General features: G+C 37.4%; 1 protein-coding gene across 1 annotated transcript in view; it reads right to left on the reverse strand.

The window, feature by feature from the left end:
- Positions 1-27,892, reverse strand: part of LOC145263569 (uncharacterized) — a 67,096-nt gene that overhangs the window by 10,226 nt on the left and 28,978 nt on the right. The window contains exon 2 of the mRNA XM_080120417.1: positions 20,791-20,898. Coding sequence (XP_079976543.1) covers positions 20,791-20,898 — 108 coding nt within the window. The remainder of the gene's footprint in view (positions 1-20,790; positions 20,899-27,892) is intronic.

Raw genomic sequence — 27,892 nt, forward strand, 5'->3', positions numbered from 1 at the left:
CGTTCTGATTTGGTGAAGAAGATTGAACAGCCAATCTGCGTAAGTGACAGAATTATGATGATGCGCTTCCCTCTTGCACACAGTAAGTATATGACGATTTTATCTGTGTATGCCCCTACCATGGGTCATGATGAAGACACGATCACAGCGTTTTACCGAGATCTCAGTCGTACCATTTCCTCTATTCCTATGGCCTGCATCTTCTCCATCTATGCACTCAGTTTGACCTTGCTATCTGTAACACTTTCTTCAGCCACAAAGAGGTCCATAGGTTTACCTGGACCCATCCTCGTTCAAAACAAGGTCACTTGATCGATTACATTATTTCCAGGAAGGCAGATTTGCGGGACGTATGTAGTGTGCATGTTATGCGTGGAGCTGAATGCAGCACAGATCACTTTTTGGTACGCGGGAAGTTGAAAGTCTGTATAAGGAGGAAGTGTAGGTTGGGTGGTGTTGGTATTCCCAGGCGAGTTGATGTGTCCAGGCTGGCTGATCCAAGTGTACGTGAAAAGCTTCGATCTGTAGTTAATTCTGCTGATTTTAATGGGTCCTGGGCGCATTTTAAAAATACAGTCTATGAAATAAGTGTAGATGTTCTTGGCTTCCGCAAATCTAAACATCAAGATTGGTTTGATGATAATGATTTTGAAATTACTCAACTCTTAAGTGCTAAAAATGAGTTGCACCATAAGATGTTGTCTGCCTCTCATGAAGGTCGAGAGTCCCTCCAACAGTCACTTAAAGCAAACAAGCGTATTCTCCAAAAGCGACTCCGCCAAATGAAGAATCAGTGGTGAGCTAAACTCGCCAACCAAATCCAGATGGTTTTTGATTGTAAAGACGTCAAACGCATGTACCATTTGCTTAAAAAAGCTTTTGGTCCTCAAACACTATCTACATCTCCCCTACTTTCAAGTGATGTATTGCCCTTATAAAGAATCCTAACAAGATTCTCCTTCGTTGGACCGAGCATTATTCTGATCTCTTTGACAACCCCTCTAATGTTGATGAGGACGTCATCAATGAATGTTTATCACAACAGAAGCTTATCCATGAAATGTCCATGTTCCCATCTGAGAATGAAATTAGAGATACAATCAAGGAAGTGAACGTTGGGAGAGCTCCAGGGCTTGATGGTATTCCTGTGGAAGTTCTCTTACATGGGGGTGATAAACTTGTTCATGAAATTCTTCATCTTATCACTGATGTCTGGAGGGGTGTTCCCGTCCATCAGGATTGGGTTGATGCAATACTTATATCACTGTACAAGGGAAAGGGGCCCAGGACTGACTGTGGAAGTTATCGTGGGATAAGTTTGTTGGAAGCAGTTGGCAAAGTATTTTCCAGAGTTCTACTCAGTAGATTGTTAAAGTATATTTATCCATCCGTCATTCCAGAAAGTCAAAGTGGCTTTCGTCCGGGCAGAGGAACCACGGATATGATCTTCTCTGCTCGGGAGTTGCAGGAGAAATGTACTGAACACTGCGTTCCGCTTTATCAGGTTTTTGTTGATTTGACTAAGGCTTTTGATACGGTGAACAGAAGTGCCCTATGGATAATTCTGGGGAGGTTGGGATGCCCACCTCAATTTATGCGATTACTCAGGGAGCTCCACACTAATATGAAGGCTCGACTGAACTTCAACGGATGCCTGTCGGAACCCATATCGGTTGACAATGGTGTGAAGCAGGGTGATATCCTAGCACCTACACTTTTTTTAATTTATTTTGCAACTATTTTATCGTATACCTTTAGGGAATGTTCTCTAGGTGTTTGTTTGCGTTTCAGAACAACAGGTAGGGTCTTTCATCTTCGTCATTTTCATGCTTCTACAAGGACCTTTCAGCACCTGAATTGCTTTATGCAGATGACGCCGATCTCGTGGCCCATGGTGAGAGGGATATGCAGGGTATCATGGATCTGTTTTCGGGGGCCTGTGCGTCTTTTGGGGTTACTATTAGTCTTAAGAAGACTAAGTTCATATTCACACCTCCACCCGGTAGTTTGTATGTGGAACCAAATATTTTGTCAACAACCAGAGATTTGCCGTGGTTGACATATTTGTGTATTTGGGTAGTACTCTCGCCAGAGATGGAACCCTGGATGCTGAGGTCAACTATAGGATACAGCGTGCCACTAAGGCTTTTGGTGGCTTAGAGAAGCGAGTATGGTCTGACAGGGGTATAACTATTCATACAAAGATCAGTGTCTATCAATCTTGTATTTTATCATCCCTGCTTTACACTTCTGAGGCCTGGACAACTTATGGTAGACACATAAAAGTCATGGAGAGAGTGCACCAGAAATTCCTGAGACACATTCTGGGCATCAGGTGGAGCACTTTTATATCTGATGTGGATGTTCTCATGCGGGCTGATGTACCTTGTATCGAGAAGTTGATTATACGCAACCAGATGAGGTGGGCTGGACATCTGACAAGGATGGACGATGATAGATTGCCAAAGCGCCTGTTCTATGGTGAAATTACACAAGGAAAGCGTCCACAACATAAACCGAGGAAAAGCTTTAAGGATAACATCAAAGATAATCTTAAAGCTCTTGGTATTAACGTGTACAGTTGGGAAAGTGCTTCCAATGATCGTAAAAAGTGGCACTCCTTAGTCTATCATGGTTGTGATAGTTTTGAGAAGAAAAATATGAGCATGCAAAAATGAAGCGTAATATCCGGAAGAAAAATCTGTCAAATATATCAGGTCTGTCAGAGGATTTCATGCAGAACCACACCTGTGATTTATGCGGTAAAATGGCTTTATCTGGAGCTGGCCTGGCTAGCCACAAGCGTTCACATGGAGATCAATCTTTCTTTGATGGGGTAAACTCTGCAGGGCACAGATGTTCTGTTTGCTCTATTGTCTGTAAATCGAGTGGAGGCCTAAAGCGTCATATGAGCGTCCACAGTAGAGCAGCACCAGTTGGCATCCCTCAATCTTAGTTTAAGTGTGACCTGTGCAACAGTCTGTGTAAAAGCAGGGCTGGTCCGAAGAGCAACGTTCGTTCGCACAGAAAATAGGAATTGATGCATTCTTGATCACATCTCCACATGTATATATGTGTGTGCGTATAAGTGTATATATGTGTACATAATTATAATTTAAAAAATGTATATATATATATATATATGTTTCCAAAAATACATGAAAATAATTGAGTAATCAAAAATAAGGCAAGGGAAAGATGGTCTTCTTCAAGAAGTGACAATCACCATACATATATATATATATATATATATATATATATATATATATATATATATATATATATATATATATATATATATATATAGCAAAAGTACCTGTCGTTAACTGGGTTCAAAAACAGCCTACAGAAAATGGACTCTGATTTATGAAAGTATGATAGGTTATGAAAAGGAAGGGTTGTAAATTCGGGTTGAATTTGGGGGTATCAAAACCAAAGCAAAATATGATGAAAGTAAAAATAAAATAGATAAACCCCATAATTTATTATACCATACCTATTCACACTGAAACACTTATCACAATATTCAGTGGATCTATATTAAAAACCTTGTTAAACTTTGTGACATATTTCCATTCTATGGAGGTCAGCTGCAAACGAACACCCATAATTTTATTATACTATATTTCTGCAAACAGAAACATAATTATCAAAGTATACTTACATAGATAGATATGAAAAGTCTTTATTAAAGTTTGTGCCTAATTCCATTCTATGGAGGCCAGGCGCAAACGCAGACCCCACAATTTTATTATACCATCCCTATTTAAGTTAAAGTTAAAGTATTCTTATGTACATCTATATCAAAAACACTTTTTTTTTAATTTTTTAATTTTTTATTTCCATACTTTGTGGACGAGGCGCGAACGCAGACCCCACAATATTAATGAACCACTGTTCTGCCAGATCAAACATACCCATTTCTGTGTCTCGATACATTTTCTATCATTATATGTAATCAGTTTTTTGAAATAGTCAACGATATAGGAGCTTATTCGTGACCACACACACACACATTCAACTTTATATTATAGATATAAAGCTGAACGTCTCTATGTGTGTCTGGTCACGAATAGACTCCTATATGGTTGATTATTATAGAAAACTGATCACATATAATGATAGAAGATGTATCGAGACACAAGAATGGGTATGTTTAATCTGGCATAATGATGATTCATTAAGATTGTGGGGTCTGCGTACGCGCCTGGTCTACAAAGTATGGAAATGAGAAATTTTAAAATTAAGAAAAAACGTTTACAAGTGTTTTTGATATAGATGTACATAATAATACTTTGATAAGTATGGTTTAACTTAAATAGGGATGGTATAATAAAATGTGGGGTCTGCGTTCGTGCCTGGTCGCAATAGAAAACTTTAATAAAGACTTTTCATATCTATCTGCGTAAGTATACTTTGATAATTATGTTTCAGTGTGAAGAAATATGGTATAATAAAATTATGGGGTGTTCGTTCGCGCCTGACCTCCATAGAATGGAAATATGTCACAAAGTTTAACAAGGTTTTTTAATATAGATCCACAGAATATTGTGATAAGTGTTTCAGTGTTAACAGGTATGGTATAATAAATTATGGAGTTTATCTATATTTTTTTTACTTTCATTTTGCATATCAATTATTGCTAATATTATTTGTCAATATTAATAAAATGAATATCATTTCCAAAACGATCATACACGCAATTTGATTTTGTTTTGTTTCTCCCTTTAAAACTGATTCATAATATACAATTAATTAATATTTATCCTTTATATATATATATATATATATATATATATATATATATATATATATATATATATAATACTTATTTATTATTAAATAAACATGTTTACATCCCGCTGCTACAAACAGCGATTTGTTCAATCAAACAACAGATATCATCAGGCAGCGACTTGACTATTCAAATGTTTAATGAATAATGGATTTTTTTTTTTTTAGGTAGGAACTCTTTAAAAGTTGGAGTTAAAAAACCTTAAAACCCAGAATTATAAGATGTAAAGAGGGAGGGGAAATCTAAAGAAAACTAATAAAAAATAATGGAGAGAGAATGATGAGGAAGAGAAAAAAGAAATAGAGAAAAAATATATATATAGAGAGAGAGAGAAAAAATAGAGAAAAAAACAATCTAAAGTGTTATTATAAAAAGCAAGGGCTAGAAGAGAAAAAAAAAGAGAATGATGAGAGATAGTTAAAGAGAGAAAGAGTGAAAGTAAGAATTAATAGGGAGGGAAGTTTAGAATGTTAAGAGAATAGAGAAAAGAGAAAAAGAATTGCGTGTCACCTAATTTATGGACAATTATACATTACAATGACAAGACGCGTTATTACAACAACACAAACAAAAAACACAATCTTAGCGTTATAGGCGTACATGTCAAAAGTGACAGCGAATGTAAGCAACGAACATATTTATCATCTCACATAAGTCCACGAGTAATATCAACGCAGTTTAAGCATACTTCTACAATTAATTAAGCTCTTTATACTTAATAATATAAGTTTAAAGTTTTCACGGTTTATTTAAATAAATATATAAAAATAATGATAAAACAATATAGTAAAATTATTATTAATAATTATAATAATAATAATAGTAATAATAAAAATTATAATAATAGTAATAATAATAATAATAATAAAGATATATATATAATAATACTAATAATAATAATAATAATAAAACAGAATAAAATTAATATTTATTATTTTTTTATATAACATATTTAGTCATAAAAGGGGATTGAGGAAAGTAAAAACGACTAATAATTAGAAAATATAATCTAATAATATTTATGTAGATAGAAAGAATACAATATATATATATATATATATATATATATATATATATATATATATATATATATAAAGGTGTAACTCTATACTATTAAGTTGAAAATTGAAGTTGGTTAAGTATAATTATAAAGTCATATTAAATCACAATTTAACTTATTCAAGACAGTATGAATAAAAACATAGATACAAGTACACTTACATATAAATATATAAATATATTCAAGCAAAAGAAGTAATTAAATCTACAAAATACTCAAAAGTAACCACACACGGGTAGATAGTAATAAATTAAGAAATAATAAAATACATATGTATATATCCACAAAGAACCAACAGATATACATATATACATATATATATATATGTATATATATATAGTTATATGTATACACAAACATACATATATATACACAAATATATGCACATAATCATATACTAATATACAAATACACACACACACACATAGATATATACACATAAATATGTATATTCATATAACACACACATATATATATATACATACGAATAAAAATTATTAGACAAGAGTACAAATAGATGCATATACACATAAATGCATATAAATGGATTGAATAAACATTATTAGCGGAATACACGACAAATGAAGGTGTATAAAATAATATATATATATACAAAAGTACACACAATCATAAATAAACACATAGACGCTTACATATCAACACAGACACACAAGTATATAAGATAGGAGAAGTTAGGAATGAAATCAGGCGAGGAGAAAGTATATTAATAGTATTTTAATATATTATAGAAATCAGTGACAATTTTAAATTTATTTAAATTTTATATCTAAACTAAATTACTTAAGAGATGGCTTTTATAATGTTTGCAATTAATTGAATTTTCGTGCTTCTTATTTAATAATTTATCTCTTTCTCTAAACGTAAGTATAAACAATTTCTCATACTCATTAAAGAGTACATAGGTAACAAAGTGAGTTTAAAGATGAACAGGTTTTAGCTTTCTTTAAAATTTTCCAATTTACTATTGGGGAGTAACCTTGCTCTACTAGTTCATTGTAATATTTAGACAAGGAAGTTCTATTTTTGTACTCATTATTCTCAAAAGAGAACTTGTGACCGGTAAATCTTTCTTTAAATTTGTTATTTGTCATTCCTATGTAATATTTTTTTCGTTAGGATTTTCCTTATTAGAAATAGTTGCTTGGTACACTACAGAAGTAACTTGACAATTTCCTTTAAGAGGGCATTTCGATTTAATTCTACAGTTACACCCTTCGGTAGCAATGGGTGTGCTATTTTTGTTTAATATTTTGTTATTATGTTTTTAATTATTTTTTCAAGGTTTTCATTACAGCTATAACTAAGTTTTATTGTGTTTTATTGAAAATTGTATGTAACATTTTACCAATAGGGAAGTGCTTTTTAATTAAGTTTAAGAATTTCATTCCTAGGTTTGTTTTAAGTTTCAGATTAAAAGGGGGATTGTACCACAGGATTTTTCTTTTACGGTTTCTATTTGTATTTGTGTTTGGGTGTGTTGGTTCTATGAACTCAATTTGCGTGTTTTTGTATCCACTATCCTTAAGGGCCCTGTTATAGAAATATCTATGTTTATTAAATGTCTCAAGATTGGACGAATTGTCACTGATTCTTTTACTAATAGATTTGGGTATATGCTTAATGATGGATTTTGGGTGATTTGATAGCGGGTGTACATAAATTGGGTTTGAGTTTTCCTTCCTATATGGTTGGTAAATGCCTTTCCTTTTAACGCTAAGATTGCGTTTTTTGTTTGTGTTGTTGTAATAACGCGTCTTGTCATTGTAATGTATAACTGTCCATAAATTAGGTGACACGCAATTCTTTTTCTCTTTTTCTCTATTCTCTTAACATTCTAAACTTCCCTTCCTATTAATTCTTACTTTCACTCTTTCTCTCTTTAACTATCTCTCATCATTCTCTTTTTTTTCTTTTCTAGCCCTTGCTTTTTATAATAACGCTTTAGATTGTTTTTTTCTCTATTTTTGTCTCTCTCTCTCTATATATATATATTTTCTCTATTTCTTTTTTCTCTTCCTCATCATTCTCTCTCCATTATTTTTTATTAGTTTTCTTTAGATTTCCCCTCCCTCTTTACATCTTATAATTAAAGTTCTGTGTTTTAAGGTTTTTTAACTCCAACTTTTAAAGAGTTCCTACCTAAAAAAAAAAATCCATTATTCATTGAACATTTGAATAGTCAAGTCGCTGCCTGATGATATCTTATGTTTGATTGAAACAAATGGCTGTTTGTAGCATCGGGATGTAAAAATGTTTATTTAACAATAAATAAGTATTATTAGCTCTTTTTTAGTGAGCACTATCTAACAACCTCGTTGAATTCAGTAGTTTATTACTTTTGAATGACAAAAACCCGAGTATATATATGTATATATATATATATATATATATATAAATATATATATATATATATATATATATATATATATATATATATATATATATGAAATTGGTATTTTAAGGAAGTATTTACTTTATTCAAGCAAACATTAATAAATACAGCAATGGTACATTGTTTTATTGTTTTATTTTTCGATTTTTCATAATCTTTTTATATAGAAATCGAAGATATTAATAAAAGTTACATCATCATGAGCGCTTTCCATTTGACTACGAATCATTTTCAAGTGAAATTGCTGGGATGAAAGTAAACTGAACTAAAAAGTGAAAGGTAGAAAAGTAGAAAGGTAAAATTCTCACTAAATGGCGGGGGGGGGTAAAAAAATATAAGTCGATTAAAAGTGAATTAAAAAATGTCGGTTAAAAACCTGAACTTTTAAATCTAGAGGTCCGTGAACCAGTATTAGCAAAGGCTTCCTTTCTAGGGCAGTTGCTCTTGACATATCAAAAGCCTTCAACAAGGTACGGTATAAGGGTCTACTTCACAAGATTTCCAGCTACGGTATAACTGGAAATGTTTTCTCAATCATTAAATCATTTCTCTCCGATAGGCTCATAAGAGTCGTGGTTGATGGACAAAAATCAGAGGCCTGCAGTATTAATGCTGGAGTCCCTCAGGGGTCAATCCTGGGCCCAACTCTCTTCCTGATCTACATCAATGACCTACCTAAACACATACTTAAATCATTCGTTGACATCTATGCTGATGACACGACCATCTACGGCAACACATCAAAGGCTGTAAATGACAAAGTTCTCTCTGATTCTCTCTCCTCTGATCTCGAGCGCGTGGTTCAGTTGGGGAAGACGTGGCTGGTTACCTTTAATGCATCTTAAACCAAACTCCTATCCTTACATCATCAACGCTCTTATCCCCATTTGGCATCAATTGGGATGGATGGCTCTCGTCTGGGAGAGGCCCCGTGTTTTGCCAAGCTTCTGGGTTTGACCTTTACTCCTGATCTGAAATGGAACACGTACATCAAGTCTGTTGCCAAGGTCGCTGGAAAAATGGTGGGATCCTTCTACCGCTCTAGAAGATATTTCACTACTGATGCAATTCTATATCTATATAAAAGCAAAGTACGTCCAAGGATGGAATACTGCTGCCATATCTGGGCAGGAGCTGCTAAAAACAGCCTATCCTGCCTTGACAGAGTACAAAATAGACTTCGTGACTTAGTGGGGGATGCCCTTTTCTCTACCCTGCAACCTCCCTCCCACAGAAGAGACGTTGCGAGCCTATCCTTGTTTTATCGTTATTTCCATGGCAGGTGCTCGTCTGAACTCCAACCTCTGGTCCCCCCTCGCTAATCTTTTACGAAAAACACCCGTCTAGCCGAATCCACTGTCAAAAATTTCCCCCACTCTGTGCCTAAATCAAAACGTGGATTCCATGAACAAAGCTTCTTTCTTAGAACTACACGCCTGTGGAACTCTGTTCCGTCTGCCTGCTTCCCACCAAACTACAACTTGGATGTCTTCAAGTCCAACGTTAACAAATTCCTAATAAACCGCCCCCTTAAGTAAACACTTCATCAAATCTCCACACTAACGTAATATACTTGCAATAACCCTTATCCCTGAATGGCTTCCGGGCCTTGATAAGTGGTGACCACAGTGTAAAAAAAAAAAAAAGCATGGCCATTCCATACTATGCCAAACATTTTAATATGTTGCTACTAGTCTTCAATGCAATGTTTGACCCAGGTCTGTACCCTAATAAACAAAGTCTCTGACAGCATAGATAAAGCTCTATCCCTCGATACTAGTGCAAAAGTGCATGTATTTGGTGACTTCAATGTTCACTACAGCAATTGGTTTGGATTCTCTACTTACACAGACGCAGCTGGTAGCACAACACATAGCTTCTCTATATCTCATTCCCTATCACAGATGGTTACGTTTCCAACACGTTTCCCAGACCAGCAAGAAAACATGCCTCTCTTCTAGATGTATTTCTGACCACAGTTCCCAATGATTGACGACGAATGCCCATAGGAATGCTGATCATGCTGTGATCATGGTTGAAATCGCCCTAAACTCTAGACCCAAAGCTGAAGAGCTATTGCTCAAAATAATGAGATATTATAAAAGGGCATACCGGGAAGCCATCAGAGATCTCATCAGAGATTCCCCATGCAAATGAGACCACTGATTGATTTAAACGGCAATTGAAGCACATGTTCCCACGTGGAAATTCTATAGCAAGCCCCACTGTCCCCAATGGTTTACCTCTACTTGTGCATCTGTCATTGCTCAAAGGCAGCATGTGTATCGCAGATTTATATCAACATAACTCAAGTTCAAACAAACAATAACAATTGGGATATTCCGCGTTTAATGCCAACCTGCCTCTGTTTGCTGTCAGCACCGTTTTCCATTGAGCCATACTTGTCTCCAAAAGCCCTATCAAATTCCTAGAAACATTCATCATCAACAGTGTTTCACGGATCCATGAATGAGGAACCATGTTGTAAGCCTTTCTGTAATCGATCCATGCTGCACTCACATTCCTCTTCTTCCTCTTTGCATCCTGCATTACTGCCTTATCAATCAGTAATTGCTCCTTGGTACCCCTCGAGCCTTTCCGACACCCTTTCTGTCTATCAGGGAAAACACCATTACTCACAAGATGTCCATAAATTTTTTCCACAAAGATTCCAGTTAACAGTTTCCACATTAGTGGTAGACATGTTATTAGTCTATAATTGCTGGCATCTGTTCCCTTTGCAGGATCTTTCCAAATTAGTGTCATCCTTCTCTTAACAAGCCAATCAGAGACATCTCCCGACTCTACGACCCTTTGCAGGGCAGCAGCTATAGGTGAATAAAGGCATTGGAACTGTTTGAACCAAAAGCCCATCAGTCCATCGTGATCAAATGCCTTCCAGTTTGTCATCCTTCATATGCCAGCCTTCACGTTATAAATGGTTATCTCAGTTCTTTATCTGCTGCATTCCTGATAGCCTTTCTCTGACCTCTCCCAACCAGCTAGCCTTTTTATCATATCGCCCTTAGACAGACCAAATCCCACTCCAGAACTTCCTGGCATCATCTACATTTGGAGTGTTGTTATTTCCCACCTGTTTACTACTATTTAATTCTTTATACAGCTGAGACTGATTGTTTCAGAAAAGGTTGTTCTGCCGGAACTCAACACTTTTTCCAACAAAGTTCCTAATTTTCATACCACCAGTATGGACCTTCTCTTTCGAAATTGTTAGAACTGTCATCGCTCCCTTTTCGAGCAATCTATACCTCCTTTCAAGCTCGTCATTGGCTTTCTGTCCTAGTTTAACTCCTTTTCTTATTTCTTCGATTCTACTAATGTCTTTCCTCCACCGTTTAATACTTTCTTCAAGCCGCCTCTGCCAGTATGGCTTTCTATCCTTCATTTTTTTCTTTTCCTTTTGTATTAAGCCATGACGATTCGCAAAAACATATAATGCTGCATATAGAAGCTTGTTAAGTTCCGTAATCGATATGTTTTTTCTTATGATGTGAATTACTCCTTGAACTATTTTTACCTCGCTTTTCACCTTCTGCCTATCACTACTCTTCATGTTTGGAATATCTATGATCTCATCTGCAAGAAGAACCTCTCTTAACTTCTGAAGTACTTCCTTTTCTACAGAATCAAAGCTCGAAATTCATCACCACTTCTCCATAAATCTGCTCCTTCCACTGGTTCCATTGTCTCATGGTCATTGATCTCATCTGCCTTAGATCCTTCAAACTACTTCTCATCATTTCCCCTAACGATAGGATTCCATTCCTCCTCAGTTACCCACCTCCCATCATCGCTTACATTTCCCTTCTGCACTTTCACTCTCTCAGTGCTTTCATCAGAGCTAGTTTCATCAATTTTACTTTTGCTATACATTTCATTCCTAACCGTCCGTTCAATCTCTTCTCTTACAATCATAGAAAGTAGGTTGTTATTTTTAATTTGTTTTAACTGGAATATCAAACTCACGATACTCCTAGTTCCTCTGCCTCTCAATTCCCACTATCCCTTCACTTTTCGGATATATCCACCAGATTTGGTACTTCCACTTCTTATAAAGCATTCCCACAGTACTCTTCTTTCTCTATCCGTCCATGGTTTTTTGACATTTCCTATTCCAACTCCGTTCGTGTCCTGGGACCCTTTCTGCCAATTTTCACTGCGCCTACATCCACTCATATCTTCAGAATTTCGAACAGTTGTATGATGACGACAGGACCCACCCTGTTGACCAGTGGGACATCTGCCGGACGTGAGACCTTCGCAAGATGTTCCAGCCTCATTCACGTCATTAACAACGACGTTTTTAGTTTTAAATGTCTTATAAGTTTAATCCTATTATTGTTATCAACTGAAGTTAAGTATCTATGAACCATGCTTTTTTTTACATGCTTTTAATTGCCTTTTCTTCAATTCTAAAATTTTTATGCATTTGATTTTGGTAAAATATATTAATAGAATTTGCATTATGATGCTGCCTAATATTAATGTTAGGATTTTGTAGGGTTTTACCCTTACTCTTGATTAAAAAGAAGTAGCCTTTATAGTATCCGACTTAACTGATTGATAAATTGTCACTATAGACATGTACATACCATCCAAGAAAAACCTGGTCGTGATACATCCCTGAATGTGTTGTCGGTATTGCACACAGAAACCGCTATTTCAATTGCTTTAAGCGTAATGGATATTCTGAAACTAAAGCCGCCTTTAGGATTGCCATCAATCACTGCAAAGAGATTATAGAAAATGCGAGAGCGTCATATGCTCAGTCAATCAAATCTAAAGTAGAAGAGCAAACACTTGGTTTCTCTGAGTTTTGGTGATTAACAAAGTCCTGAACAAATGCATATTCTATATCCCAACTATCATCAATGGACCTTAAGTGATTTCTTCAGCATCTGACAAAGCAAAGCTCTTTGCTAAGAACATTGCATTAAACTCCACCCTGTGCAATCAGGGCCGCCTACCTCCTGAACTTCATCCCAAGGCTGAAAATAATTTGAGCAACATCCACATTTCTGTCCGGAATGTTGCTAAACTTATCAGGAACCTTGATACAAGGTAAACAACTTGACCTGACATCATAAGTAAGTTTCACATATTATCTATCGTGAGTTATTGAATTTTTTGTGCTAAATTTTCCTGAATGTTTAATCGTGTCTGAAATGATACTTAAATGCTTGCTTTCTTGCCTGCTAGAAATCTGCTTCTGTGGTGCCAGTTTTCAAGAATTCTGGCGAAAGAACCTACCCAGTAAATTACCACCCCATTAGCCTCCTCCCACTTTTTGCCAAAATATTTGAATCCTTAATTAACCAGGCTCTGGTCAGATACTAAACTTCTGACCGACCAACAATATGGATTTAGGCAAGCCCGTTCCACAGCAGACATCCTAACTGTAGTCTCTCAACGTATATACCATTCACTGGATAAAGCAGGGGAGGGTAGAGCGGTAGGTTTAAATATATCTAAGGCTTTTGACAGGGTATGGCATGAAGGTCTTCCCAGGAAAATCGGATCATAGGGTATCACTGGAAAAATACTTAACATAATTAAATCCTTCTTAGATAAGAGAAAAATCCAGGTTGTCCTTGACAATCGTACATCTAAACAATATTATATAAATGCGGGAGTGCCTCAGGGGTATATTTTTGGACCTCTATTATTCCTAATATTCATAAATTACCTCCCTGACAAAATTGTCTGTGAGATGGGTGTATATGCTGATGACACCACGCTCTACAACAGACAAACAAATGAACACATATCTAAGAAATGGCAGAAACACTAGAGGATGATCTCCAATCTGTAGTGGAATGGGGACAAAAATGGATGGTTACATTCAATGCTGCCAAGACTAAACTTGTTTCCTTCAATAATTACAAGAAACCTCCTCTACCATCAATAGCAATGGCCAAAGACTCTTTATCTGAAAGTACATCTTTTAAACTCCTCAGCCTAACGTTCACAGGAAACATGAGTTGGAACAATTACATTGAGAATATTGCCAGGACCGCTGTGAAGAAGGTGGGTGATATTTATTTGCTCCCTCACCGAGCAAATTGTGAGGAGTGAAGGGGAGGGGGAAGGGAAAAGGGGACCAGCTCCCGTGAGGTGGGAAATGGGAGCTGGATAGTGATTTGCCAGCTGGCCCAAGTAGGGTTGCCCCTAAATGGACCAGAAGATTGCCACAAGGGCAATGGTCTTTGCTTGCAGCATCTGCCGGAACAGATACTACACTTTGATCTTGGCCCGAACGCCCCAAAAGTCCCTCTTCTTGCGAAGAAGGTGGGTGATATTTATTTGCTCCCCCACCGAGCAAATTAGGCACAAGGCCGATTTTTAATGTAAGGAGTGAAGGGGAGAGGAAAGGGAAAAGGGGACCAGCTCCCGAAAGGTGGGAAATGGGAGCTGGATAGTGATTTGCCAGCTGGCCCAAGTAGGGTTGCCCCTACATGGACCAGAAGATTGCCACAAGGGCAATGGTCTTTGCTTACAGCATCTGCCGGACAGACACTACACCTTGATCTTGGCCCGAAGGCCACAAAAGTCCCTCTTCTTGCGAAGAAGGTGGGTTCTCTCTACCGTGCTAGAAAGCTACTAATGCCCGAAAGTATCCTGTACCTCTACAAGGCCATCATTCACTCATGTACGGAGTATTGTTCTCATATTTGGGCTGGTGCATCTGCTACTAGTCTCTCGCTCCTGGACAAGGTCCCAAAGCGGACCTGAATTGTCATCTAAGCTTCAGCGTCTATCCCATCAACGAAATCTTTCTATGAAGTTGAAGTTTAATAATTTTTAAAAACTAAAAGATAGGTACTTTGACAGAATGTTATCGACAATGATAGTTTTTATTTTGAAGAACAGTTGCTATTTGTTTTAAAATAAATTTTTGCATGATCAAACATTATTTTAACATATTGCAAAAAAATATAAATTATGCTTTAATAATCTAAAAGAAAAAGGTTACAAATTAATCATGGTGATACTTTAAGCAAAAACAATATAAGGCCAGATTCTCTTTCGGCCATGCCAAACGGGCTGGCGACCAGGGTGCCTAAACAAACGTTAAGTACTATTTTTTAAAATTCATCTTACTTCTAAGAAATGTATACATGCTCATTTATTTCTGTTTTTCTTTTATTTTATTTTATTTGTATTTATTTATCATCTTTATTTGTCTTTTTTTGTTGCAAACTTCATCTTGACTAAAACTGAAATTCGTTATTCCCCCCCTCGTTAAGGGCAAAACACTGTTTCACTCTTATATTCCAAGTAAACTAGCAAAAAAAAAAAGCCTATGCAAAGCAAATCTCCGAAGTTATCAGAAACCTAAATTTATTTTTTCCTACATTAGAAGAAGATAGGACGTTATTTAAGTAATATACTTAATATCTACAATTACTATAAACACTCTTGTACTGAAAATGTGGCTTCCTAACAAACCCCGGAATATAGTTTGCCTTACTTTCAATTATATCTGTACCTGAAATATGCAGTGATCTTAGATACATCAGTAAGACTATTTCTGAATAGATACACAATGCTTTGTGCCTGACGTAATTGACTGTCTTTAACTACGAATTCTGACACGCCATGTACTAATAGTGTCTCATTACGGTAAAAACACCCCCTCTTGCTTACTACGTATATCAAATATATACTTTTCCTCCAAGATGACTGCCATTGTCTGATTTGCATGTTAAATAAATTTTTTAAAAATTTTCTTTTCTTTAACTAAACTTTACTTGACTATAAAAATTAATTCTACTGTATTCTGTAAGTTAATCCTCTCCTAAAATCTAATAGTCTACTCTACTCCCCAAGCTGCTCTTAACACTCATACATTACACACGTCGTGGAGGGGAGGGTCCTTAGCTTCCAGCCCTTAACTTTCGCATGCTGACCGTATGGAAGTCATTATCACTAAACATCTACACATTTCGACCGCCAAGACATGCATGATTTTATTCTTACCCAAGTAGATACTTACTAGCTATAGTCTGTACTTAGATTTACAGCTATCTATATTACATAGCAATAGCTGTCTCTTCCTTAGTTTTGCAATGATAAATACAAAAACTGAACAGATACTCTGTAATGCAAAATACAACTTCATGATTTTTAAACGAGAGCTGAAGATATCTTCATTAGAAGTGGAAACATACTTAAAACTTACAACCTCCATATATCCGCATCTGCTGGAAATCTGCCCATATATCTATTTACTTTATTATACACAATGAACACATATCCAAGGAAATGGCAGAAACGCTAGAGGATGACCTCCAATCCGTAGTGGAATGGGGACATAAATGGTTGGTCACATTCAGTGCTGCTAAGACTAAGCTTGTTTCCTTCAATAACTACAAGAAACCTTCTCTACCACCAATAGCAATGGCCAAGAACACATTGCCTGAAAGTACTTCTTTTAAACTCCTCGGCCTAACGTTTACAGGGAATATGAACTGGAATAGATACATTGAGAGCATTGCCAAGGCTGCTGCAAGGAAGGTTGGCTCCCTCTACCGTGCTAGAAAACTACTTACGCCTGAAAGTATCCTATACCTCTATAAGGCAACCATTCGCCCATGTATGGAGTACTGTAATCACATCTGGGCTGGTGCATCTGCTTCTTGTCTCTCGCTCCTGGACAGGGTTCAAAAGAGAGTCGCCAACCTGATAGGTCCTGAACTGTCATCTAGGCTTCAGCCTCTGTCCCATCGACGAGATGTTGCATCCCTCTGCCTGTTCTACAAATACTTCAATGGTGAATGCTCTGACGAACTGCAAACACTTGTACCTCCCCGACGTAACTACCCCCGACAAACCCGACAAGCTACTAAGTCTCATCCCTTTACAGTAGAGATTACTAGGTGCAAGAAAGCCTTTTACTCCAATAGTTTCTTCCCCAGAACTGCGGGTCTTTGGAACTCCCTTCCGGGATTCTGCTTTCCCAACTGCAATGATATGCAGAAGTTCAAGTGTAATGTTAACAAACATCTCTCTACTCATCTCCCTTCATAATGACCCCGCTAATTAAGTCCCTGATAGTAGCCTCCTGCTTCAAAGTGGCACTGTGCCTTGTTTGGGGTGAAAATTGAATAAAAAAAAATCAATAAAAATAAAAAATACCTGTACTGTATTGTACTTCATATCAAAAATGACATTACTTGTATTTGATAGCATAGATACAGCACTTAACCTTCATGCCATCTAAAATACCCAGAGCTTGGGCAACCACATTTTTAACTAATTCTTAATATCAAGCCATTATGTAACGTGTTATCCTATCCCTAAGCCAACATATAAATAAGAAAAAAATTTTCTAAATTTAAAGGAAAAATATTAAACCATATCTTAACTCCTTCCAACTAGCCTGTTGCAAATATAGCTGCTTCCACTGCATGAACTTTTACTCACCCTCTTCTCCAGTAACAATGTAATAGCAATGTCCTTTAATCACTTTGAGGAGTGTAATTTCTCAGTAGACATAACATTTACATATTAACCCAGTAACATTAACTACCCATGCGGGGTCGCAGAAATACCTGGATTAGGATCTAGGCGTGGGGCAAACCCTCTTGGTGCTAATGGACCCGTAGATCTTCCCAGGTCATCTGTCTAGGAGAAGGAAAACTCTGAAGCTAAACCTAAGGGGAGGGAGGCCCCTTCAGTCTTGGATGACATCGTTCCTAGAGCTAATGACGAAAACAAATTAACATCTGCAAACCTAAACTGCTTAAGGAGTAGATAGGCATTGTCTATTGCCCGGCTTCCATACTCCTTCTTTGCCTATTAGCCTGGCGTAGAAGTCGAAGCACAGGGATTCGACAGAAATACTCAGTGGTCGATCTGGTTTCCTGACTAGGGCAATGAACGCCGTTTTTTACCCGTATCCCGACAAATCCCATCCCCCTTTAAATTGGGCACTTGGGAGTGCTTGAAGGTCATAATGCCAGTACAAGTAGATTGAGTTAACCATCGTCTGATGGATTGAGGGTACCAGATTGACAGTTCCTGGCTGCTGTTCCCGACTGGTAGTACAGATGCTAAACTTCTGACCGATCAACAATATGGATTTAGGCAAGCCTGTTCCACAGCAGACATCCTAACTGTAGTCTCTGAACGTATAATACCATTCACTTGACAAAGCAGGGGGTAGAGCCGTAGCTCTAGATATATCTAAGGCTTTTTAACAGGGTATAGCATGAAGGTCTTCTCAGGAAAATCAGATTATACAGTATCACTGGAAGAATACTTAACATAATTACATCCTTCTTAGATAAGACAAAAATCCAGGTTGTCCTCGATAGTCGTACATCTAAACAATATGATATAAATGTTGGAGTGCCTCAGGGGTCTATCCTTGAACCTCTATTATTCCTAATATTCATAAATGACCTCCTTGACAAAATTGTCTGTGAGATAGGTATATATGCTGATGACACCACGCTCTATAACAGACATGACAGGAAAACAAATGAACACATATCTATAGAAATGGCAGAAACACTAGAGGATGACCTCCAATCTGTAGTGCAATGGGGACAAAAATGAATGTTAACAAATTCCTAATGAACCGCCCCCTTAAGTAAACACTTCATCAAATCTCCACACTAATGTAATGTACTTGAAATAACCCTTATCCCTGAGTGGCTTCCTGGCCTTGATAAGTGGTGATCACTGTGTAAAAAAAAAAAAAAAGAATGGTCACATTCAATGCTGCCAAGACTAAACTTGTTTCCTTCAATAACTACAAGCAACCTTCTCTACCACAAATAGCAATGGCCAAAGACTCTTTATCTGAAAGTATATCTTTTAAACTCCTCAGCCTAACGTTCACAGGAAACATGAGTTGGAACAATTACATTGAGAGCATTGGCAGGACTGCTGCGAAAATGTAGGTTCTCTACTGTGCGAGAAAGCTACTAACGCCTGAAATATCCTGTACCTCTATAAGGCCACCATTCGCCCATGTATGGAGTATTGTTGTCATATTTGGGCTGGTGCATCTGCTAATAGTCTCTCACTTCTAGACAAGGTTCAAAAGAGAGTCACCAACCTGATAGATCCTGAACTGTTATCTAAGCTTCAGCCTCTGTCCCATCAATGAAATGTTGAATCCCTTTGCCTGCTACTTTAACAGTGAATGCTCTGATGAACTGCAAGCACTTGTACCCCCTCGACGTAAGTACCCCCGACAAACCTGACAAGCAGTTAAATCCCACCCCTTCACAGTAGAGATCCCTAGATGTAAAAGAGCTTTCTACTCCAGTAGTTTCTTCCCCAGAACTGCTAAACTTTGGAATTCCCTTCTGGGTTCCTGCTTCCCCAACTGTACTGACACGCAGAAGTTCAAGTGTAACGTTAACCAACATCTCGCTGCCCAACTTCCTACACAGTACCCCTGTAGCTTATGTCCCTGATAGTAGTCCCCTACATCAAAGTGGTAACGTGCCTTGTTTGGGGTGAAAATGTAATTTAAAAAAAAAAAAACATTCCAATTATAATACTCAAAATCTCATTCCTGATGCAATATCTGATCTGTATAAGAACCAAATGCATCCTAAAATGAAGTATCGTTGCCATGTCTAGGGCGAGGCTGCTCAGAGCCTCCTTTTCTGCCTCAGCAGTGTTTAAAACCGGCTTCAAAACTTAGTAAATGATGTCTTTTTCTCCTCCATGCCATCTCTTTCCCACAGAAGAGATGTTATTAGCATATCTCTGCTCTATTATTATTTTCATGGCAAGTATTGTACTGAACTTCAATGTGTGCCTAAATCTGTATGCAAATTCAGTGATCAAAGATTCTTTCCAGGAACTTCTAACTTATGGAAGTCTATACCGTAGGGTTGTTTTGCAACTTATTACAAAACAGTCGTTTTTCAAGTTCAGCATAAACAAATTCTTGTTGACCCGTCCTCTTAAATAATCAGTTTACATAATTTTCACCACTACCAATCATTACGCTGTTGTCTAACAGACCACCTTACACTCATTGACCTTATCTTTAACTGGTCTTGAATACATGATAAGTGGTGACTTTCATGTAAAAGTAAAACAGTAAAATTCTCTTGTTTTAAACAGCGATAATACAAAATCCTGATATACTGCATTTTCTCTGTGTTAATTTATCTGAATAGATAATAAAATTACAATCTTTATCATGGATCCTGACATTCAACTCCTCTTGTATTGACATACAGTAGCTATAGAGACCCAAAACGTCGTTCAGACTAGTTAGTGTTTTTCTAACGAAAATATTGGGCAAAACTTAAGATGTTTAGCGAATAATTTGCTTCAAACGATGAAACTTTCTTTCACAAAAGTGTGGGAGCCGCAAAGATTTCCATTAATTCAATAAATCATATAAAATTCATTGAAAAAAATGATTTAATACATTAAATGTCAAAAAATGTGGATAACTATAAGTTTTTAATGTTTTTTTTGGGGGGGGGCATTTAAAATTCATAAAAATATGATATTTTTACTTACTTGAATATAAATTCCATGGAATATTTTCTTTCCAAAATATTAACATAGACTTGGAGCAGGATTTGTTTGGGCGTTTTGTGGCAAAAATATTTTTTTCTTCTTGGATATCTTTGAAAATAAAATTAATAAAATAAATAAGTCTTTTATAATCATGGAATTTCAGAAGGAAAATAACCTCTGTACATTCAAAATGTAAAATTCAAATTTTATCGAAACCGAAAGTATAAAGCATCGTTTCAAATCAAATTCCTTCCTGAACAAATGTCTAGTAAAAGTATATATATATATATATTGATGGCAACCTTCTATCTAATAAAACAATGGCATTCTACATCTAGTTTTATACACTGCAACAGTTGCTGTGGTTATACAGTTCAAAGCTAGACTTGGCATTTCGGATAAAGGCCTGGGTGGATGATAAGAAGGCCTTGGTTTGACCAGTTACCAGGGTCTCCCGCTCGGTGTTGCAGACAGTCTGATGGAAAGATAAGTCAATACGGTCAGAGCCAGTGCAGCTGCAGAAGTTGCCAGAAAGGTATTGCAATGCTTCACCATCCACTTATCAGGACTGTTGGGGTTTACTCCCTTAGCCTTTGCCTTTCCCAAGGTATCCACAAGATAGTGGAGCTATTTGGTCATAGCCGGTAAAAATTTAAACATATATATATTGATTTAGATTGTCGGACTGACTTCCTCATCTTGGTTGTTATTGTCACAACGTTTCGGCCGTTTTGCCCTCCGGCCTTCATCAGGTGTTTTGTATCGAACTTGGGAACCGTTTGTTAGGAGTTTCGAACCCAACCCTTTATTATCATTATGGGGTTACCATGTTCGGACTCCAGCTAGGCTCTGGGACATAGTTGCTGATTCTCTGTTTTGAATGTTACTTTTTACTACCTTCGTTCAGGATTGAACTTAGTAACTGTAAACTTTTGATACAACGTCTAGGACCACTCGGCCATATGTCACTAGGACAATTCTTAGTTGTTTTTTGTTAATGTTAAACCTATGTTGTTATTCAAGGTTTTCTCTCTCTATCAGAGGTGTCCAAATTGCATTCAGCTCTATGCTTGGTTTGCTCAGTAGGTTGTTATGTCCGAGCATGTGAGCTGTTTCTTTAAGTTTTCTCACTTTCCAGTGGATCTCTCTGTTTATTATTTTTACTTCATCCCATAGGGGGCGATGGTCCCCCCTCTCCATCCAGACATGGTTGGCTATACCCAATTTTTCCGTCTCCCCTTTAGTTACCGCTTTTCGGTGTTCCTCCACCCTTACTTTAAGGGGGCGGCATGTTTCACCCTTGTAATCCTTTCTGCAACTGCATGGGATGGAGTATATGCAGTTTTTGGTCATGTTCTCCATGCGGGGCTTCACTCGTACCAGGTGTCATCTGAGTGTTGACTCGCTCTTGAATACCGTCCTGATGTTGTAGGGGACACATATTCTCTGAATCTTTTTGGAAATGCCTAGTATGTATGGTAGGCAGACCGTTGGAGGTTTTGGGTTTCATTCTCCTCTCTTATACTATTAACACGTCTGGTGGATAGTATGCTATAGGGGTAGTTGTTACGACGGAGGGTATTCTTCAACCTGACCATTTCTTGGTGGTATGTAATGGTATCGCTACTTATTGTCTCTGCTCGATGTTGTAAGCAGCGTGCGATTCCATGTTTGATACTGTATGGGTGATGGGAGTTGAAGTTAAGGTATTGTCCGGTGAAGGTAGGCTTGCGATATACGGATGTCTTAAACCCATGCTCTGTGCGTGATATGAGTATATCAAGGAAGGCCAGTTGGTTATCTTTTTCTTTCTCCATTGTGAACTGTATCGATGGGCTTATTAAGTTCACATGGTCTAGGAGAGCCTGGATGTCTTCCTGATGGGGCCGGAGTATGAAGGTGTCATCAATGTATCTTAGCCACATGGTTGGCTTTAAGGGAGCTGAACCTAAGGCCATGTCTTCGAAATATTCCATGTATATGTTCGCCATCACTGGTGATAATGGCGAGCCCATAGCTAGCCCCTCCTCTTGTCGATATAGGTCAGTACCCATTCTGAAGTAGGTTGTTTCTATGCAGAATGTCAGCATTTCCATTAAGTTTGGCAATGGTACACATGTGCGCTCTTCTATGGAGAGGTCTGCAGCTAGTTTGTCTTGAATTACTGCTAGTGCCTCACTAGTTGGGACTTTAGTGAACAGGCTAACCACATCTAGGCTTACCATTTGGTTTGTACTGATGGGTGCTCCCTTGATCAGTTCCGTGAAGTGGGCAGAATTCTTTACATGTGTTGCCGATTTGCCTGCTAATGGGTTTATTATATCCACAAGGTACCTGCTCAGTGGGTGGCATGCTGAGCCTCGGCAGGTCACTACGGGTCTGAGTGGAATACCGTCTTTGTGTATCTTGGGGAGACCATACATATGTGGTAGCTTACTGTAATGCTGGACCAGCTGTCTATATCTCATCGGAGTGATGTGTTCCTTGTGTTTGGTAAGGATTTGTAACAGCTTTCTTTCGGTTTTCAAAGTTGGGTCCTTCTTTATTTTACCATAGCTACCATCTGCGATTAGGCCTGCCATTTTTTCAGAGTACTCCGACATGTCCATCACCACAGTAGCATTGCCTTTGTCTGCTGGAAGAATTATTATACTGCTGTCACTCTGTACGGTTCTTATAACCAGCCTATCTTCCCGAGAGATGTTTGATTTAGGAGGCTTGGCTTTCTCGAGTACTTGTCTCACTTTCCATCTTATTTCATGGGATTCTCAAGGCTATATCTTCCATGTGTGTTATGATATCTAAGAATGGAACGCGTTTGGTTGTTGTTGCAAAGTTGAGACCTTTATTTAGTACTGCTTCCTCTGAGTGACTCAGTTGGCGGCTGCTGAGGTTGATGACCGCTTTCACAGGTGAGCGGTATTTTGATGTTACATTCCTCTGGTCTTTGAGCTTTGTGAGCTTCTTGATTTGGCATTCTTTGACCTTCTCATATTTTTGTCTGTACGATTTATCCAGATCTGATTGGATTCTCACTCTGTCTTCCTCTTGAGTTACTTTGACAAGGAACGATGCTAAGGTGTTGGAGATTTTGTTCCTTAGTTTTTGTTTATTCCAGCGGGTGTGTTGGATTCTTTCTCGAACGAGGGCATGCCCTGCCCTTTCCGCGACTCTACGTGCCTTCCTGGAATCCACTGTTGTTTGTAATGTCAGCCCTGCTGGTATGAGTTTTAAGTCTCTACATCTGTACAGGAAGGTTAGATGGTTAGCGAGTCTTGCCAGTTTACCTTCTATTGAGAGACCGTGCTGTTAATGAAAAAATATTTTTATAAATTCTGACTGAAATTCTGTGGAAAAATGATGGGAAAAGGGAAATAACTTTTATAAACCCTTGATGAAAAAGATCTGAGTGACTATTTTTAAAAATGACACAAAAACGTTTTGAACAGGGGAGATAACTCTTATGAGTTTTGGTTGAAAAAAAAGAAAAAATATAACAATTTTAAATAAGATGATAATTGAGAAATATGGGATTCACAAACTGAGAAAGAACTGAGTGACATTTATAAATGTTGATATTTTTTGTGTTATTATTGTAAATTGTGAAAAAAAAAACAAGCAAAATCTTTCATAATGCATGATGAAAAGAAAAAGAGACTTAATAATCCTGAATGAAGCCGTGGACTTCTAATTTTTATCATTTTGATTGACTTTTCTTTTTTTGTGAACTCTTGTATGGAGAAAGGGGGAGAACCCTCGTTGGAGGGTGGCTATCAGACTTTGTACATGCTATCTTTGTTGACAGGTGAAACAACGATGGAGCAGGGAATCTGGCGAGCATAGAGGATCTAACTATGTGAAGAGGAAGCGGTGTGTTTGGCTTAGACCTATTGGTTCCGTGGGAAGCAATATGCTAAGGGGGGCGAATGTGACGTCATCGTCCAGAGGAGCGGTATGGCTCCCCTTTGGGTAGGTCGAAAACCCAAAAAAACTCTCAGTAAGAACGGGTAAATATGCAGAGATTGTCCATTAAACCTTAATTGAATCCCGGACAATGGCAGATGACCTATAAAAAGGGGCGAGTTTATTGTCCTTTCTAAAAAAACAGACAGATATTTTTATTGTTGAGAACAATGACAGGAAATGTCAGAATAATGTAGAAACGAGATTATGCATTTGTTGTCCTGAGGAAACCCGGCTCAGACATTCTGGGTTTCTGAGTAGAGAAATTGACAAGGTTTGACCTTTGGAGTTGTGTGAACGTGTAGTCGAGTCTTGGTTCCAGAATCGCACGTTACAAACGACCGGTGAAATGCACACATGCAAAGAAGTCAGAAGGAACAGATTGAAGCCAAATCTCAAGATTGAAATCATGGTCCCAGAACACCCCTGACCCCCTCCATCTATCCTGACTGCCATCCAGAGAATGAAGGATAAGATTTTGTGAGAACTTTCATGTTTTGTGAACTGACGAACTTTGTGGAATTAACTTTATTGTAGTTAGAAACCCCAAGTTTGTCTGTCTTTCTTTTCCAGAGCACATTCGAAGCTTTATTTTTGCTTTTCAGCAGAAATCAACACAGAGCTGAGACGCTGAATATTTTATGTGAAGATCTCCCGATAGAGACGATCACGAGCCACAGTTTTCGATGAGGTTAGAGGCCAGTTGCTGACCTGAGCGGAGAACCTTTCACAGTTGCACATGAAGCTCAGCTTAATTAAGCAGTTCACCAAGGATTTGGGCAAGAATGGTGACTGCTTCACAGACACATGCTAGGCTTTTCCAGGATTGATCATCGAGAAGTTGAAGCTGGCATCTTTGATGGTCTTCAGGTCTGGCAGTTCATCAGAGATACAAAGTTTGAAAACTCAATGAACGGAAGCGGGGAAGGCATTTGTTCTGGTAGTGAAGAACTTCCTTTGGAATAATAAGGTCAGGAACTATTCAGAACTTGTCAACAACATTCTGACTGCTTTCAGAAACCTGGGCTACAACTTAGCGTAAAGATGCATTACCTATTTTCACATGTGGATTGGTTTCCTCAGAACCTGGGTTCAGTTAAGCAGGGGAAGATATTCTCTCAGGACCTGAAAGAGATTAAGATCAGGTATCAGTATCGCTAATGTGCAGTCATAATGCCTGACTAATGTTGGAATCTGAAGAGAGACCTCCCTGCCGCTGAGCATTCCATGAGTTTGAACAAGCAGAAGTTCAAGCCCTGAAATTTTAACAATAGTGAAGCAACATGCAATTTACATGTGATAACCTTTATCAATGCCCACCATCTAGTTTACAGTAATTGATGCTTCTATCAGGTAATAAAGATATTGTTGGTAAATCTTTTTCTCTTAAAAACATATTTAGGATGATCTGTGTTGACAAAATCATCTGATAATGCCACAAAATGTAATCGATTTTGTCACAAGATCTGATTTTATTTCAAATCAACTTACCACAAAAACTTGGTGTGATGGACAGAAACGAGAGCCATTTTCTGATTCAGCAATGCAAAAATACCATAAATCAGTTGAAGAAATCTCCTTCTTTATCTTAGAATTCGATATCACTCCCCCCAACATCATCTATAATTTTATTGATTTATTTAATTCCTGATGAATCCCACGCTAGACGTCGCATCCCAATTATGTTAGCTGGCATCTTTTCTACTCTTCTGATGAGAAGCATTAGGCTTCAAAATGCCTTGGCATAAAGAGTCCCCTCTATCCCCCAACTAAATGTTTGTATAACCTTATTGAATAAATGAACCATTGTATATAGTTTTTGTGACTTCATTTTCCATTCTTATTGTTTTCTTATATATATATATATATATATATATATATATAGAGAGAGAGAGAGAGAGAGAGAGAGAGAGAGAGAGAGAGAGAGAGAGAAAGAGAGAATAAATAACAAAAAGTTATACTTCAAAATTCGTGATGTTGACCATCTTATAATTTATTCCTTTAATTCAGTTGACTTTATAAGTATTTAAGGTGTGTCAAATTATTAACAAGGCGATTTGTTTCATCAATAAAATGGGTCGTAAAGGTCGTTTGATTAGTTCTGAAAAGCGTACTATCACAGAACAGCTAGCAAAAGTTAAAACTACCCTCGAAATATCGAAAATGATAGGAAGGTACCATCAAACTGTGAAGAACTTTGTCAAGACCCTACAAGATACGTAAGAGAGCTGATAAAGGTAAATCTAGAGTTGTTTCACGCCGTTCTCTACTCTAAATTAAACGTGAAGTTGTTAAGAACCCTGCCCAGACAAGTTGAGAAGTCTTTGACCAAGCCGGATTGAAGAATATCTCAAAAAGGTACTCGGTCACCTTCTGAAAGAAGTGGCGCAGTCTGCTAAACCTGTGACAAAGCCCCCATTAAAGCAACATCACATACAAAACCGATTGAAATGGGCAGAGGACAACATGAAAACGGATTTTTCCAAAGTTTTGTTCATGGATAAGATGCATGTCACTCTTGATGGCCTAGATGGCTGGAGCTAAGCATTTTTCCTAGTTCATTTAATGTTTGAAAATTATTTCAATAAACAAGTTTGGGTATATTGTGTTTTTTCTCAACCTCGTTAATAACTTGACAAACTGAAATCAACAGATATTCCTGTTTTCTGCCATAGTTTCGCTAATACTGCTTTAAATACTTTTATTTTCTTACTGTAGTAGCTGAATAGTATTGTAAGCACTTTCTCAAAGTTTCATGGATTTTTATTCACTTGTTCCTTAAATATTAAAAGAAATGTAAACTCATTAATAATTTGATAGGCAGTGTAGATCTCTCTCTCTCTCTCTCTCTCTCTCTCCTCTCTCTCTCTCTCTATATATATATATATAGAAAGAGAGAAAGAGACAGGCAGACAGACAGACAGACAGACAGAGGCAGAGAGAGAGAGAGAGAGAGCGAGAGAGAGAGCGAGAGGGTGCAAAATCCCACCGATTCATTTTCCAGGTACTCAGATATCGGAAAACTTTATAATAGCTTCTTTTCCTTAGACCACTAGTCTTTATAATTAATTTCCCTTTTCGAGTTTGCCCGAATGTACTATAGTCAGAAAGTAAATATAAAAAAATTTAGCATTCTGAA

This window comes from Euprymna scolopes, chromosome 3 (genome assembly GCF_053919585.1).
Source record: "Euprymna scolopes isolate OS-2025 chromosome 3, ASM5391958v1, whole genome shotgun sequence".
NCBI classification, from domain to species: Eukaryota; Metazoa; Mollusca; class Cephalopoda; order Sepiida; family Sepiolidae; genus Euprymna; species Euprymna scolopes.